General features: G+C 45.2%; 1 protein-coding gene across 2 annotated transcripts in view; it reads left to right on the forward strand.

Annotated features, from left to right (window-relative positions):
* The window catches only part of QPCT (glutaminyl-peptide cyclotransferase), a 152361-nt gene extending 140424 nt beyond the window's left edge, over positions 1-11937 (forward strand). For both annotated transcript variants that reach the window (XM_088472501.1, XM_088472502.1), the window contains exon 7: positions 9147-11937. In XM_088472501.1, the coding sequence (XP_088328627.1) occupies positions 9147-9292 (146 nt within the window). In that variant the 3' untranslated portion in view covers positions 9293-11937. The remainder of the gene's footprint in view (positions 1-9146) is intronic.
* The last annotated feature ends 946 nt before the right edge of the window (positions 11938-12883 follow it).

Here is a 12883-nt window from a genome sequence, read left to right on the forward strand (position 1 = left end):
GTAGTGTAGTGCTGCTGTTGTCCACTACTTCAAAGTCCATAGGGGCTGGCTGTGTTGTGCTGTGCTGCTGTTGTTAATAGGGGCTGTGTCCACTACTTCAAAGTCCATAGGGGCTGGCTGGACTGTGTTGTGCAGTCAGTTCTCCATAGGGGCTGTGTCCACTCCAAAGTCCTGTGCAGTGTCCCAGTCCTAAAGGAGTGCTGCAGTGTTGTCCAGGGGGTGCTCTGTCCATCAGGGGTGCTCCCCCCAAGTGCTAAAAAAATAATATATTTTCTGTGTTTGTGAATTGTGTGCGCAGTAGCCGCACGTGCATCAACAAAGTAGTGCCAAGCGTGCGCCTGTGTCATAAGTAAAGGGCCGGCTGGCTTGACCGTTAAGGGTGCTGTAACCCCCGAAAGTACACTCCAGTCCAAACCAAAAAAAAAATTATTTTCTGTGTTTGTGAATTGTGTGCGCAGTAGCCGCACGTGCATCAACAAAGTAGTGCCAAGCGTGCGCCTGTGTCATAAGTAAAGGGCCGGCTGGCTTGACCGTTAAGGGTGCTGTAACCCCCGAAAGTACACTCCAGTCCAAACCAAAAAAAAAATTATTTTCTGTGTTTGTGAATTGTGTGCGCAGTAGCTGCACGTGCATCAACAAAGTAGTGCCAAGCGTGCGCCTGTGTCATAAGTAAAGGGCCGGCTGGCTTGACCGTTAAGGGTGCTGTAACCCCCGAAAGTACACTCCAGTCCAAACCAAAAAAAAAATTATTTTCTGTGTTTGTGAATTGTGTGCGCAGTAGCCGCACGTGCATCAACAAAGTAGTGCCAAGCGTGCGCCTGTGTCATAAGTAAAGGGCCGGCTGGCTTGACCGTTAAGGGTGCTGTAACCCCCGAAAGTACACTCCAGTCCAAACCAAAAAAAAAATTATTTTCTGTGTTTGTGAATTGTGTGCGCAGTAGCCGCACGTGCATCAACAAAGTAGTGCCAAGCGTGCGCCTGTGTCATAAGTAAAGGGCCGGCTGGCTTGACCGTTAAAGGGCGCTGTAACCCCCGAAAGTACACTCCAGTCCAAACCAAAAAAAAATTATTTTCTGTGTTTGTGAATTGTGTGCGCAGTAGACGCACGTGCATCAACAAAGTAGTGCCAAGCGTGCACCTGTGTCATAAGTAAAGGGCCGGCTGGCTTGACCGTTAAGGGTGCTGTAACCCCCGAAAGTACACTCCAGTCCAAACCAAAAAAAAAATTATTTTCTGTGTTTGTGAATTGTGTGCGCAGTAGCCGCACGTGCATCAACAAAGTAGTGCCAAGCGTGCGCCTGTGTCATAAGTAAAGGGCCGGCTGGCTTGACCGTTAAAGGGTGCTGTAACCCCCAAAGTACACTCCAGTCCAAACCAAAAAAAAAATTATTTTCTGTGTTTGTGAATTGTGTGCGCAGTAGCCGCACGTGCATCAACAAAGTAGTGCCAAGCGTGCGCCTGTGTCATAAGTAAAGGGCCGGCTGGCTTGACCGTTAAAGGGTGCTGTAACCCCCGAAAGTACACTCCAGTCCAAACCAAAAAAAAATTATTTTCTGTGTTTGTGAATTGTGTGCGCAGTAGCCGCACGTGCATCAACAAAGTAGTGCCAAGCGTGCGCCTGTGTCATAAGTAAAGGGCCGGCTGGCTTGACCGTTAAAGGGTGCTGTAACCCCCGAAAGTACACTCCAGTCCAAACCAAAAAAAAATTATTTTCTGTGTTTGTGAATTGTGTGCGCAGTAGCCGCACGTGCATCAACAAAGTAGTGCCAAGCGTGCGCCTGTGTCATAAGTAAAGGGCCGGCTGGCTTGACCGTTAAAGGGTGCTGTAACCCCCGAAAGTACACTCCAGTCCAAACCAAAAAAAAATTATTTTCTGTGTTTGTGAATTGTGTGCGCAGTAGCCGCACGTGCATCAACAAAGTAGTGCCAAGCGTGCGCCTGTGTCATAAGTAAAGGGCCGGCTGGCTTGACCGTTAAGGGTGCTGTAACCCCCGAAAGTACACTCCAGTCCAAACCAAAAAAAAAATTATTTTCTGTGTTTGTGAATTGTGTGCGCAGTAGCCGCACGTGCATCAACAAAGTAGTGCCAAGCGTGCGCCTGTGTCATAAGTAAAGGGCCGGCTGGCTTGACCGTTAAGGGTGCTGTAACCCCCGAAAGTACACTCCAGTCCAAACCAAAAAAAAAATTATTTTCTGTGTTTGTGAATTGTGTGCGCAGTAGCCGCACGTGCATCAACAAAGTAGTGCCAAGCGTGCGCCTGTGTCATAAGTAAAGGGCCGGCTGGCTTGACCATTAAGGGTGCTGTAACCCCCGAAAGTACACTCCAGTCCAAACCAAAAAAAAAATTATTTTCTGTGTTTGTGAATTGTGTGCGCAGTAGCCGCACGTGCATCAACAAAGTAGTGCCAAGCGTGCGCCTGTGTCATAAGTAAAGGGCCAGCTGGCTTGACCGTTAAGGGTGCTGTAACCCCCGAAAGTACACTCCAGTCCAAACCAAAAAAAAAATTATTTTCTGTGTTTGTGAATTGTGTGCGCAGTAGCCGCACGTGCATCAACAAAGTAGTGCCAAGCGTGCGCCTGTGTCATAAGTAAAGGGCCGGCTGGCTTGACCGTTAAAGGGTGCTGTAACCCCCGAAAGTACACTCCAGTCCAAACCAAAAAAAAATTATTTTCTGTGTTTGTGAATTGTGTGCGCAGTAGCCGCACGTGCATCAACAAAGTAGTGCCAAGCGTGCGCCTGTGTCATAAGTAAAGGGCCGGCTGGCTTGACTGTTAAAGGGTGCTGTAACCCCCGAAAGTACACTCCAGTCCAAACCAAAAAAAAAATTATTTTCTGTGTTTGTGAATTGTGTGCGCAGTAGCCGCACGTGCATCAACAAAGTAGTGCCAAGCGTGCGCCTGTGTCATAAGTAAAGGGCCGGCTGGCTTGACCGTTAAAGGGTGCTGTAACCCCCAAAGTACACTCCAGTCCAAACCAAAAAAAAAATTATTTTCTGTGTTTGTGAATTGTGTGCGCAGTAGCCGCACGTGCATCAACAAAGTAGTGCCAAGCGTGCGCCTGTGTCATAAGTAAAGGGCCGGCTGGCTTGACCGTTAAAGGGTGCTGTAACCCCCGAAAGTACACTCCAGTCCAAACCAAAAAAAAATTATTTTCTGTGTTTGTGAATTGTGTGCGCAGTAGCCGCACGTGCATCAACAAAGTAGTGCCAAGCGTGCGCCTGTGTCATAAGTAAAGGGCCGGCTGGCTTGACTGTTAAAGGGTGCTGTAACCCCCGAAAGTACACTCCAGTCCAAACCAAAAAAAAATTATTTTCTGTGTTTGTGAATTGTGTGCGCAGTAGCCGCACGTGCATCAACAAAGTAGTGCCAAGCGTGCGCCTGTGTCATAAGTAAAGGGCCGGCTGGCTTGACCGTTAAAGGGTGCTGTAACCCACAAAGTACACTCCAGTCCAAACCAAAAAAAAAATTATTTTCTGTGTTTAGCCGCACGTATATATCAAATCGATATAACATAAATGGAGGACCAAACTTTCTCCGATAAAAATAAAATAGAGAAAGATCAAGAACCACTTCCTCCTAGTGCTGAAGCTGCTGCCACTAGTCATGACGATAACATGCCATCAACGTCGTCTGCCAAGGCCGATGCCCAATGTCATAGTAGAGGGCACATACAATCCCAAATGGCAAAGTTCAGGAAAATGACCTTGAAAAAGACATTTAAATCAGCTGAAGAGAAACGTAAACTTGCCAATATGCCATTTACGACACGGAGTGGCAAGGAACGGCTAAGGTCGATCCCTAGTATGTTCATGACTAGTGGTTCAGCTTCACATGACGATGGAAGCCCTCCTCCCACTAAAAAAATCAAAAGAGTTAAGCTGGCAAAAGCACAGCGAAGAACTGTGCTTTCTAAGAAGATATCACAAATCCCCAAGGAGAGTCCAAGTGTGGTGGTGGTTGCGATGCCTGACCTTCCCAGCACTGGACGGGAAGAGGTGGCTCTTTCCACCATTTGCACGCCCCCTGCAAGTGCTGAAAGGAGCACCCACAGTCCACTTGCTGATATGCAAATTGAAGATGTCACTGTTGAAGTACAACAGGATGAGGATACTGGTGTAGCTGGCGCTGAGGAGGAAGTTGGCGAGGAGGATTCTGATGGTGATGTGGTTTGTTTAAATCAGGCTCCGGGGGAGACAGTTGTTGTCCGTGGGATGAAAAAGCCCATCACGGTCATGCCTGGGCAGAAGACCAAACATTCCACCTCTTTGGTCTGGCAATATTTCTATCCAAATCCGGACAACAACTGTCTTGCCATATGTACCATATGTAAAGGTGAAATAAGTAGGGGTAGGGACGTCAACCACCTAGGAACATCCTCCCTTATACGGCACCTGCAGCGCGTTCATAAAAAGTTACTGTCAAGTTCAGAAACTTTGGCTAAGACCGTAAGCAGTCCAGGGACACCTAAATCCCGTTGTCCTGTTGTATCCAAGCGCCTGCAAACCACACCGTCAACTCCCTCCTCGTCAATTTCCTCCTTAGTCAGGATCGGAAGTAGTCCTGCAGGCCATGTCACTGGCATGACTGACTCTCCTATCCGGGATTCCTCTGGAGGATCCTGCATTGCTACGCCTACTGCTGCCGCTGCTGCTGTTGCTGCTGCTGGGAGTCGTTCATCATCCCAGAGAGGAAGTAGGAACACCACTACTTTTACTAAACAATTGACCCTCCAACAGTCCTTAGCGAGGAGGATGAAGTACGACAGCAGTCATCCTGAAGCAAAACGTATAACTGAGGCCTTGACTGCTATGTTGGTGTTAGACGTGCGTCCGGTATCCGCCATTAGTGCAGTGGGATTTAGACAATTGATGGAGGTAGTGTGTCCCCGGTTCCAAATCCCGTCTAGATTCCACTTCACTAGGCAGGCGATACCGAGACTGTACAGAAACGTCAGAAAAAGTGTCCTCAGTGTCCTGAAAAATGCCGTTGTACACAATGTCCACTTAACCACGGACATGTGGACAAGTGGAACAGGGCAGACTAAGGACTATATGACTGTGACAGCCCACTGGGTAGATGTATCACCTTACGCAGCAACAGCAGCAGCGTCACCAGTAGCAGCATCTCAGAAATGCCAGCTCGTTACAAGGCAGGCTACGCTGTGTATCACCGGTTTCAGTAAGAGGCACACCGCCGACAACCTCTTAGAGAAACTGAGGGAAATCATCGCCCAGTGGCTTACCCCACTTAGACTCTCCTGGGGATTTGTGATATCTGACAACGCCACCAATATTGTGCGGGCATTACATCTGGGCAAATTCCAGCACGTCCCATGTTTTGCTCACACAATAAACTTGGTGGTGCAGAATTTTCTGAAAAGCGACAGGGGCGTGCAGGAGACGCTTTGGGTGGCCCGAAAAATTTCTGGCCACTTTCGCCATTCAGCGACTGCGTGCCGAAGACTGGAGCGCCAGCAAACACTCTTGAACCTGCCCCGCCATCACCTGAAGCAAGAGGTTGTGACGCGGTGGAACTCAACCCTCTATATGCTTCAGAGGATGGAGGAGCAGCAAAAGGCCATACAAGCCTATACATCCACCTATGACATAGGCAAAGGAGGGGGTATGCACCTGACTCAAGCGCAGTGGAGAATGATTTCCGTGTTGTGCAAGGTTCTCCAGCCCTTCGAACTTGCCACACGTGAAGTCAGTTCAGACACTGCCAGCTTGAGTCAGGTCATTCCCCTCATCAGGCTTTTGCAGAAGCAGCTGGAGAAAGTGAAGGAGGAGCTAAGACGGAGCGATTCCGCTCGGCATGTGGGACTTGTGGATGAAGCCCTTCATTCGCTTTGCCAGGATTCCAGGGTGGTCAATCTGTTGAAATCAGACCACTACGTTTTGGCCACCGTGCTCGATCCTAGGTTTAAAGCCTATGTGGTGTCTCTCTTTCCGGCCGACACAAGCCTGCAGAGGTGCAAAGACCTGCTGGTGAACACACTGTCAGCTGAAGCGGAACGTGACACGTCAACGGCTCCTTCTTCATTTTCTCCTGCAACTGGGGCTGCCAGGAAAAAACTTAGGTATCCTAAGCAACCCGCTGGCGGTGATGCAGGGCAGGCAGGACCAAGTTTGGACATCTGGTCCGGACTGAAGGACCTGGCAACAATTTCTGACATGTCTACTGTCACTGCATATGATACTGTCACCATTGACAGAATGGTGGAGGATTACATCGGTGACAGCATCCAAGTAGGCATGGCAGACAGTCCATACCTGTACTGGCAGGAAAAAGAGGCAATTTGGAGGCCCCTGTACAAACTGGCTCTATTTTACCTGAGTTGCCCCCCCTCCAGTGTGTACTCCGAAAGAGTGTTTAGTGCAGCCGGGAACCTTGTCAGCGAAAGGCGTAGGAGGTTGCTTCCACAGAATGTGGAGAAGATGATGTTCATCAAAATGAATTATCAGCTCTTCCAGGGAGACCAGCCTCCAGAAGGTACAGAGGGACCTGTGGTGGTGGATTCAAGTGGGGACGAGTTAATACTTTGTGAGGATGAGGATGTACACACTGAAGAGGGTGAGGAATCGGTGGATGAGGAGGATGAGGATGACATCTTGCCTCCATAGAGCCAGTTTGTGCAGGGACACATTAATTGCCAGCTTGTTTTGTGGGGGCCCAAACGAACCAATCATTTCAGCCACAGTTGTGTGGCAGACCCTGGCGCTGAAATGATTGGTTTGTTAAAGTGTGCATGTCCTGTTTATACAACATAAGGGTGGGTGGGAGGGCCCAAGGACAATTCCATCTTGCACCTCTTTTTTTTCTTTGCATTATGTACAGTTTGGGGCCTAGTTTTTCAAACTGCCATCCTGTCTGCCACTGCAGTTTCACGCCTAGATGGGTCACGTGTTTGTGCCGCCCACTCGTGTCGCTTAGCATAGTCATCCAGCTACCTCGGTGCAACGTTTTGGACATAAAAACACTATTGTGAGGTGTGAGGTGTTCAGAATAGACTGGAAATGAGTGGAAATTAAGGTTATTGAGGTTAATAATAGCATAGGAGCAGAAAAACCTACAAATTCTGTGATTTTAGCTGTTTTTATGCTTTTTTAAAAAAAAATACAGATCCAAAACACAAAACCCAGAACCCAAAACACGGAAGGGTGGTTTTGGCAAAACCAATCCAGATCCAAAACACGAAGAAAGATCCAGATCCAAAACCAAAACACAAAACACGAAAAGTGGCCGGTGCACACCCCTAGTTACCTGTCCCTTTTCCAGAGCTGTAACTAGATTTTTTGGTGCCCTGTGCCAGAAAGAGCATTGGTGCACCAAACCCACACACACACAATTTTTCAAATAGGACCATGAGATGCACCCCCAAAAAAGAGCCATGTCCTCATGGGGAAGGGCCAAGGAAGAGATAGGGGAGGCCAGGAGATGCTGGGGATAAAAGAAGAGGAAGATTCAAGTGAGAATGATAATAAACAGAAAATTTACAGGCCCAAACAGTGCCCCCTGCCTTGCGGTGCCCTGTGCCATGGCACAGGTTGCAACACCCTAGTTACAGCCCTGCCTTTATCTCCCCCTTTCTTTCTCTAATAGGCGTCATAAGGATAAGGGCGGCCGTTTTTTTTTTAAAAAGCCGGCCTCTTGGCCGCTCGCTAAGCTGTGGGTGACCACCGGGCTTGCGACGAGACTCTCGTCTGCCGCAAGCCCCAGTGAGCTTTCGGCTCTAATAGTGATGTCAGTAGGACCGCCCACAAACGGCAGGCGTTCCTTCAGGAGCTGTCGATCAACATCGACAGCTGCCCCGTTTGTAGCGAGCCCCGGAGCGAGTTAATTTTTCACTCGCTACGGAGCTTGCGCACACCGTGCATGCGCAATGCACAACCATCGACCCCCTTGCGAGCGCATAGCGCTTGCGAGGGGGTCTGAATGAGATCCTTAGTTTTTGGCTGACATTTGCAGTATGGAAGTGCATATTTTATGCCATGAAAAACATACATACATCAACTAACTTTGCATTGGGTTCTCAGGGGTATATTTACTAAATTGAGAGGTTTATAGAGTGGAGGTGTTGCCCATAGCAGCCATTGGACTCTAGCTATTATCTTCTAGAAGGTGCTAGATAAATAAGTGGAATCTGATTTGTTGCTATGGGCAACATCTCCACTTTTAAAAACCTGCACTTTAGTAAATCTACCCCTCAGTCTCTCACTTGCACTTTCATTCTTTCTCCCTGACTTTCATTCTATGTATTATTTTTTACTGCTGTAAGTATATACAGTGCCATGCCTTGATTATATAATGTTTGATTTAACTTTTGTACAGTTTACTTTGTACTTTCAATAAAAGCTATTATTGAAAAAAAAGTAATAAAAAAAACCTCCTCCAAAGTTAGGTGAACTACATTGCTAGAATTACTGCCTGATAGATATTACTAGTGTTTTTAGTGCTGTCCACCTGGAATCAGTATGATTTCCCGGTGGTCGGGATTCCGGCGGTCAGAAGACCGACAGCGGCATCCCGATGTTCAACGTACCAACAGGGGCCGGTAAGTAGACTAATCCTCCCCCCTTTCCCCCACTAGCCCTAACTCTCCCTCGGTGGTGCCTAACCCTAACCTCCCCTGGTGATGCCTAACTCTAACCTCCCCCGGTGGTGCCTAACCCTAAGCCCCCCGTCCCCCACACCCGAAACCTAACCCTTCCCGGGTGGTGCCTAGCCCTAACCTCCCCCCCTGGTGGTGCCTAACAGCAGCCTAACCCTAACCCCCCCTTCCCACACCCTAAACCTAACCCTTCCCGGGTGGTGCCTAACAGCAGCCTAACCCTAACCTTAACCCTCCCCAGGAGGTGGTCTCTACAGGATAGTGGCATTGGTATATTGACATCTGGGATACCGCCCATGGGCATCTTCAACGCATTCCGTCCACCTATTATATTTCATAGAGATCCATACTGGACAGGGCATATTTAAGTGCTGTATATTGTGGCATTTACTACTTTGAGTGTAAAAACACTGTGCATAGAATAAATGAAAGTAGCAATTACTATTTATACTGATTACATTCTTACCTTTAATGAAACATTTTAAATAACTGTGTACTACTAATTATGCATACAATAAACACGTTTTATTGCAGGTGTTCCGGTCCTGCACCTCATTCCTTCCCCCTTTCCAGATGTTTGGCACACAATGGAAGATAATGAAGAGAATCTTGATTCTTCAACTATAAACAATATCAATAAAATTGTACAAGTGTTTGTTCTTGAATACCTTAATATATGATGCTACTTGAAGAGGTTAAAAAATGTCAAGTAGTTTGAGTGAAAAAAAGTTTGTGAACTCCTTAGTCTATATCATAATGATTGATAAAGCTAAATTACTTATTTTTGTCTTTATTTTACAGTATTTAGCACGTATAAATTTGCAAAGATTCACAGTTTATGTTGGAAAAAGTATGTAGACCTTTAAGTTCAGTAATTACCTGTACCTGTTAATTCTCCATATCATATTAATATGTGTATTTCCCACTCTATTTATCTAATTGCTTTGTCTACAATGTTTTGTCTTGTTTTCACGAACAGCCAACAATTCAATAAAGGTGAAGGCATTGACCAAGACATGTAATTTCTTCCTTCCAAAGTTATGACCCACATTCTGCTAAACTTGAAATTACTGATGGATACTCTCAAAGTGTCATATGTGACCCATCTGGTACAATCAAAATCCAATGAATAGAGAATTTATTGAGTCACATTGGCATGTATGGTGTCATTGGCCATGCAGAACAAAGCATATTGTAGCCTCCACGGTCATTAATGTACAAGACATGAGGCACCATGGCCTGATATAAGTCACATCTGGACATTCATAATCAGGACAAACAACCAGATCTCAAAATTGTATTATCAGCTTCCTGGCGTTTCCTACTTTTAGATTCCTCATGACTTCATCCTCCGCAAACATCAATTTTCGTTTATGTGCAGTGGAACTTATTCTATAGTCTGCAGCCCCTAGAGACAATGTAAACCCGGTGATTTGCTTCCCTTGGGACTGCCAGCCTGGTATGAGATTAACGCTAAGAGCTTCCAACAGGATGTCACTACTTGTATCCAGGTGCCAGTCTATTGGCTCCAGGCAGGGTCTGGAACCATCTACATCCACTCCTGCATTGTCAGCGAATGCTGCAGGGATTGGGCTGGTGTTTGGTGGTGGATTTCAATTGTGGCAAGGGGGTAGCTGCATCCCCTAGGTAAAAATCACTGGTCAGCTTTAACTTGTATACCCTTAGATCTATGTTTTTCATCAGTCTATGGAACCTATTGTTGCTATTGTTGCTTTTATGGATAAAATGTAGTAACTGTAGTCATTTTTATCTCCACTATTTTGGTCTAGTTTTATTTGTAGATTTTCAAAACTTAAACACACGTAAAGATTTTCTGTCCAACCGTCCAACTAGTTGATTGGTTGGAATGAAAATCTGGTAACGTATGGGAGTAGCTAATGGTCAGCAATTTGTTTATTAAATGTTTGATCTAAACAATTTGTTCAAACAACAGTTTTCGTCCATTTTCCGGCGTTTGGGAGCAAATTGCCGATTGTCATTTGCTTTCATACCTTACCAGATTTTCATTCCAACCAATCAACTAGTTGTATGGTTGGACAGAAAATCTTTACGTGTGTATGCAACTTTACAGGTTTACATCATGTTTAATACATGACCATGCATCAGTCTAATGTTTAAATACTGCAGTAAATCTTTGTACTGTGATTTTCATATATCCTACTTAGGGGCATATTCAATTAGAAGTGAAAAGTCAGTTGCCGGACTTTTCGCCGTCATCTGAGGTTTTGGCTGCTCATCCCCGCGTATCCCCGTTTTCAATTCCAAATCGGCGAAAACGGGACCCGGCGAAAAGGTAGTCAGTGAAAAGTGCTTTTTGGGGAAATCAGCCTGACACCCCACAAAAGATGCTCTGACATGGGGGTTCACTAATTGTACCCCTGAATAGCCCTGCTAAAGGTATTTGGGGGTCTTTAAATGGTCCCAATAGGTGCTATTTAGCGTTTTTGGGAAAGTGGTGAAGAATAGCATTTAGCACATTTTTTTTGGGAAAAGTAAGTAGTCCCATCAAATTTGGGGTACATGAAAGTAGGTACAAGCATATTTTAAACTTGCTAATGTGAAGATTTAAAAGTCAAAAATCCACCTGCTGCAAGTACCTGCAAATGCAAAAAACACCTGGGGCATACTTAGGGACCCCCGCTGAGTCTATTTTGCTAGTTTTAAAGTTTGTCCTCCAACTTTTTTTTTTCGACCCCCAAAACGAAAGTACTGTTTTTGGGGTGTTCTGTGGAACTTTTTAAAAAACAATGTACACAAATTACCTTTTGGGGACTGTCCAAGGGGTGTAGGGTGGTTTTTTGAAGTTTGTACCCCATAACCCCAATTCTGCACTTTTTTTCGACACCTATTCATAGGTGATACTTTATCGCTGGGTTTGAACCACTGACTTTCTGCACCAACGAAAAGTCGGGAAAATTGAATATGGGGATAAGTGAGAAATGCGAAAATGACGTCAGCGGCTTTTCGTAGCCTAACTGAATATGGCCCTTAGTATGAATACAAACATTTTCTGTAATACAATTGTCATGTAATATGTGCGTGTTGTTAGTTTAAAAAAATATATAAAAACTGTACCTGTCCTACATAAACTGTTATTTTTAATGTTTTCCTAATTATATATTCATACTAGGTGTACAGTAACCAAACATATAGTATCAGTAATGTACAGATTTGAAATCTCCAGCCCTCTATATTTGAATCCTAAAGTTACAAATGCCATTGGACATGGTAATGTGATAAATTTCAAATTGTGTTGTTGTTTTTCTGTGTCATTGTCACGCGGAAATAAAGCACATATACGGCACCTGTTTCTCTGTGTTTTTCACATGGGCATACTTATATAGAGTAGGTATGAAGATTGATAAATACGGTGACGTGAAAGGGTCAAAACGGCAATATATGTATAACGGCATTAGACCATGCACTCTGAATTGCCAATGGATTGCAACGATAAGCAAAGCAGAGAAGAATAGTACCAGTGGGTAAAACGTGGAGGTGGAGATGGAATCACCCAAGTAGATGTGGAGGATGTGCACAAAGCAACCAGGACCCAAGAGAGGGAAACTGATGAGAGTACTGTATACAAAGGTTGGCATTTAGATGCAGGGGTGCTCCATTGTCAGAAGAAAAAGCTGAAGAGACCATGCTGAATCCAATGACTAACTGCCGTTGCACTATTATGATGGTGATTCAGACGATGAGGATCCATTGACACCCTTAAGTACAGCTGAGATTACTGCTATCTGGTTAGGTCATCCATTGATCACATATTGTAGTCTTGTGGACCATTCTAGGTGGGATCTCCAATACATGGGTAGCAAGGCTTTTTCAACAATATTTAAGTATTTTAAAAAATATATCTTGTACAGTACATGAGTATACATGAGTATGCTTTACACATTCAGAAAGTAGAAACCAAGATGACTGGCGATGTTGGTGCCCTGAATTTCTCTTGTAATGGAGATCACTCCATCCCAAAAGTATCGCAGTTTGCGACAAAGCAACCAGATATGAAGAAGTGGTACCTATGGCCATATTACACTTCCAGCAATTCGCAGGTGGTCTTTTAGTTTGAGATGCACTTTTATTATGCTACTGCAGACTAGCTGATACAGTTTTATGCTAAAACAGAAAAACTAATGCAATTTTGCAAATCATTTTTAGAAATTGGGGCAATATATAAAGTAAAATGAAAAGACAATTTAAAAAAAAATGTTTGAGAAAGCCATACTATTTGTAAGTGGGTAAAT

Source organism: Taudactylus pleione, unplaced genomic scaffold (genome assembly GCF_031769625.1).
Source record: "Taudactylus pleione unplaced genomic scaffold, aTauple2 ptg000125l, whole genome shotgun sequence".
Lineage (NCBI taxonomy): Eukaryota > Metazoa > Chordata > Amphibia > Anura > Myobatrachidae > Taudactylus > Taudactylus pleione.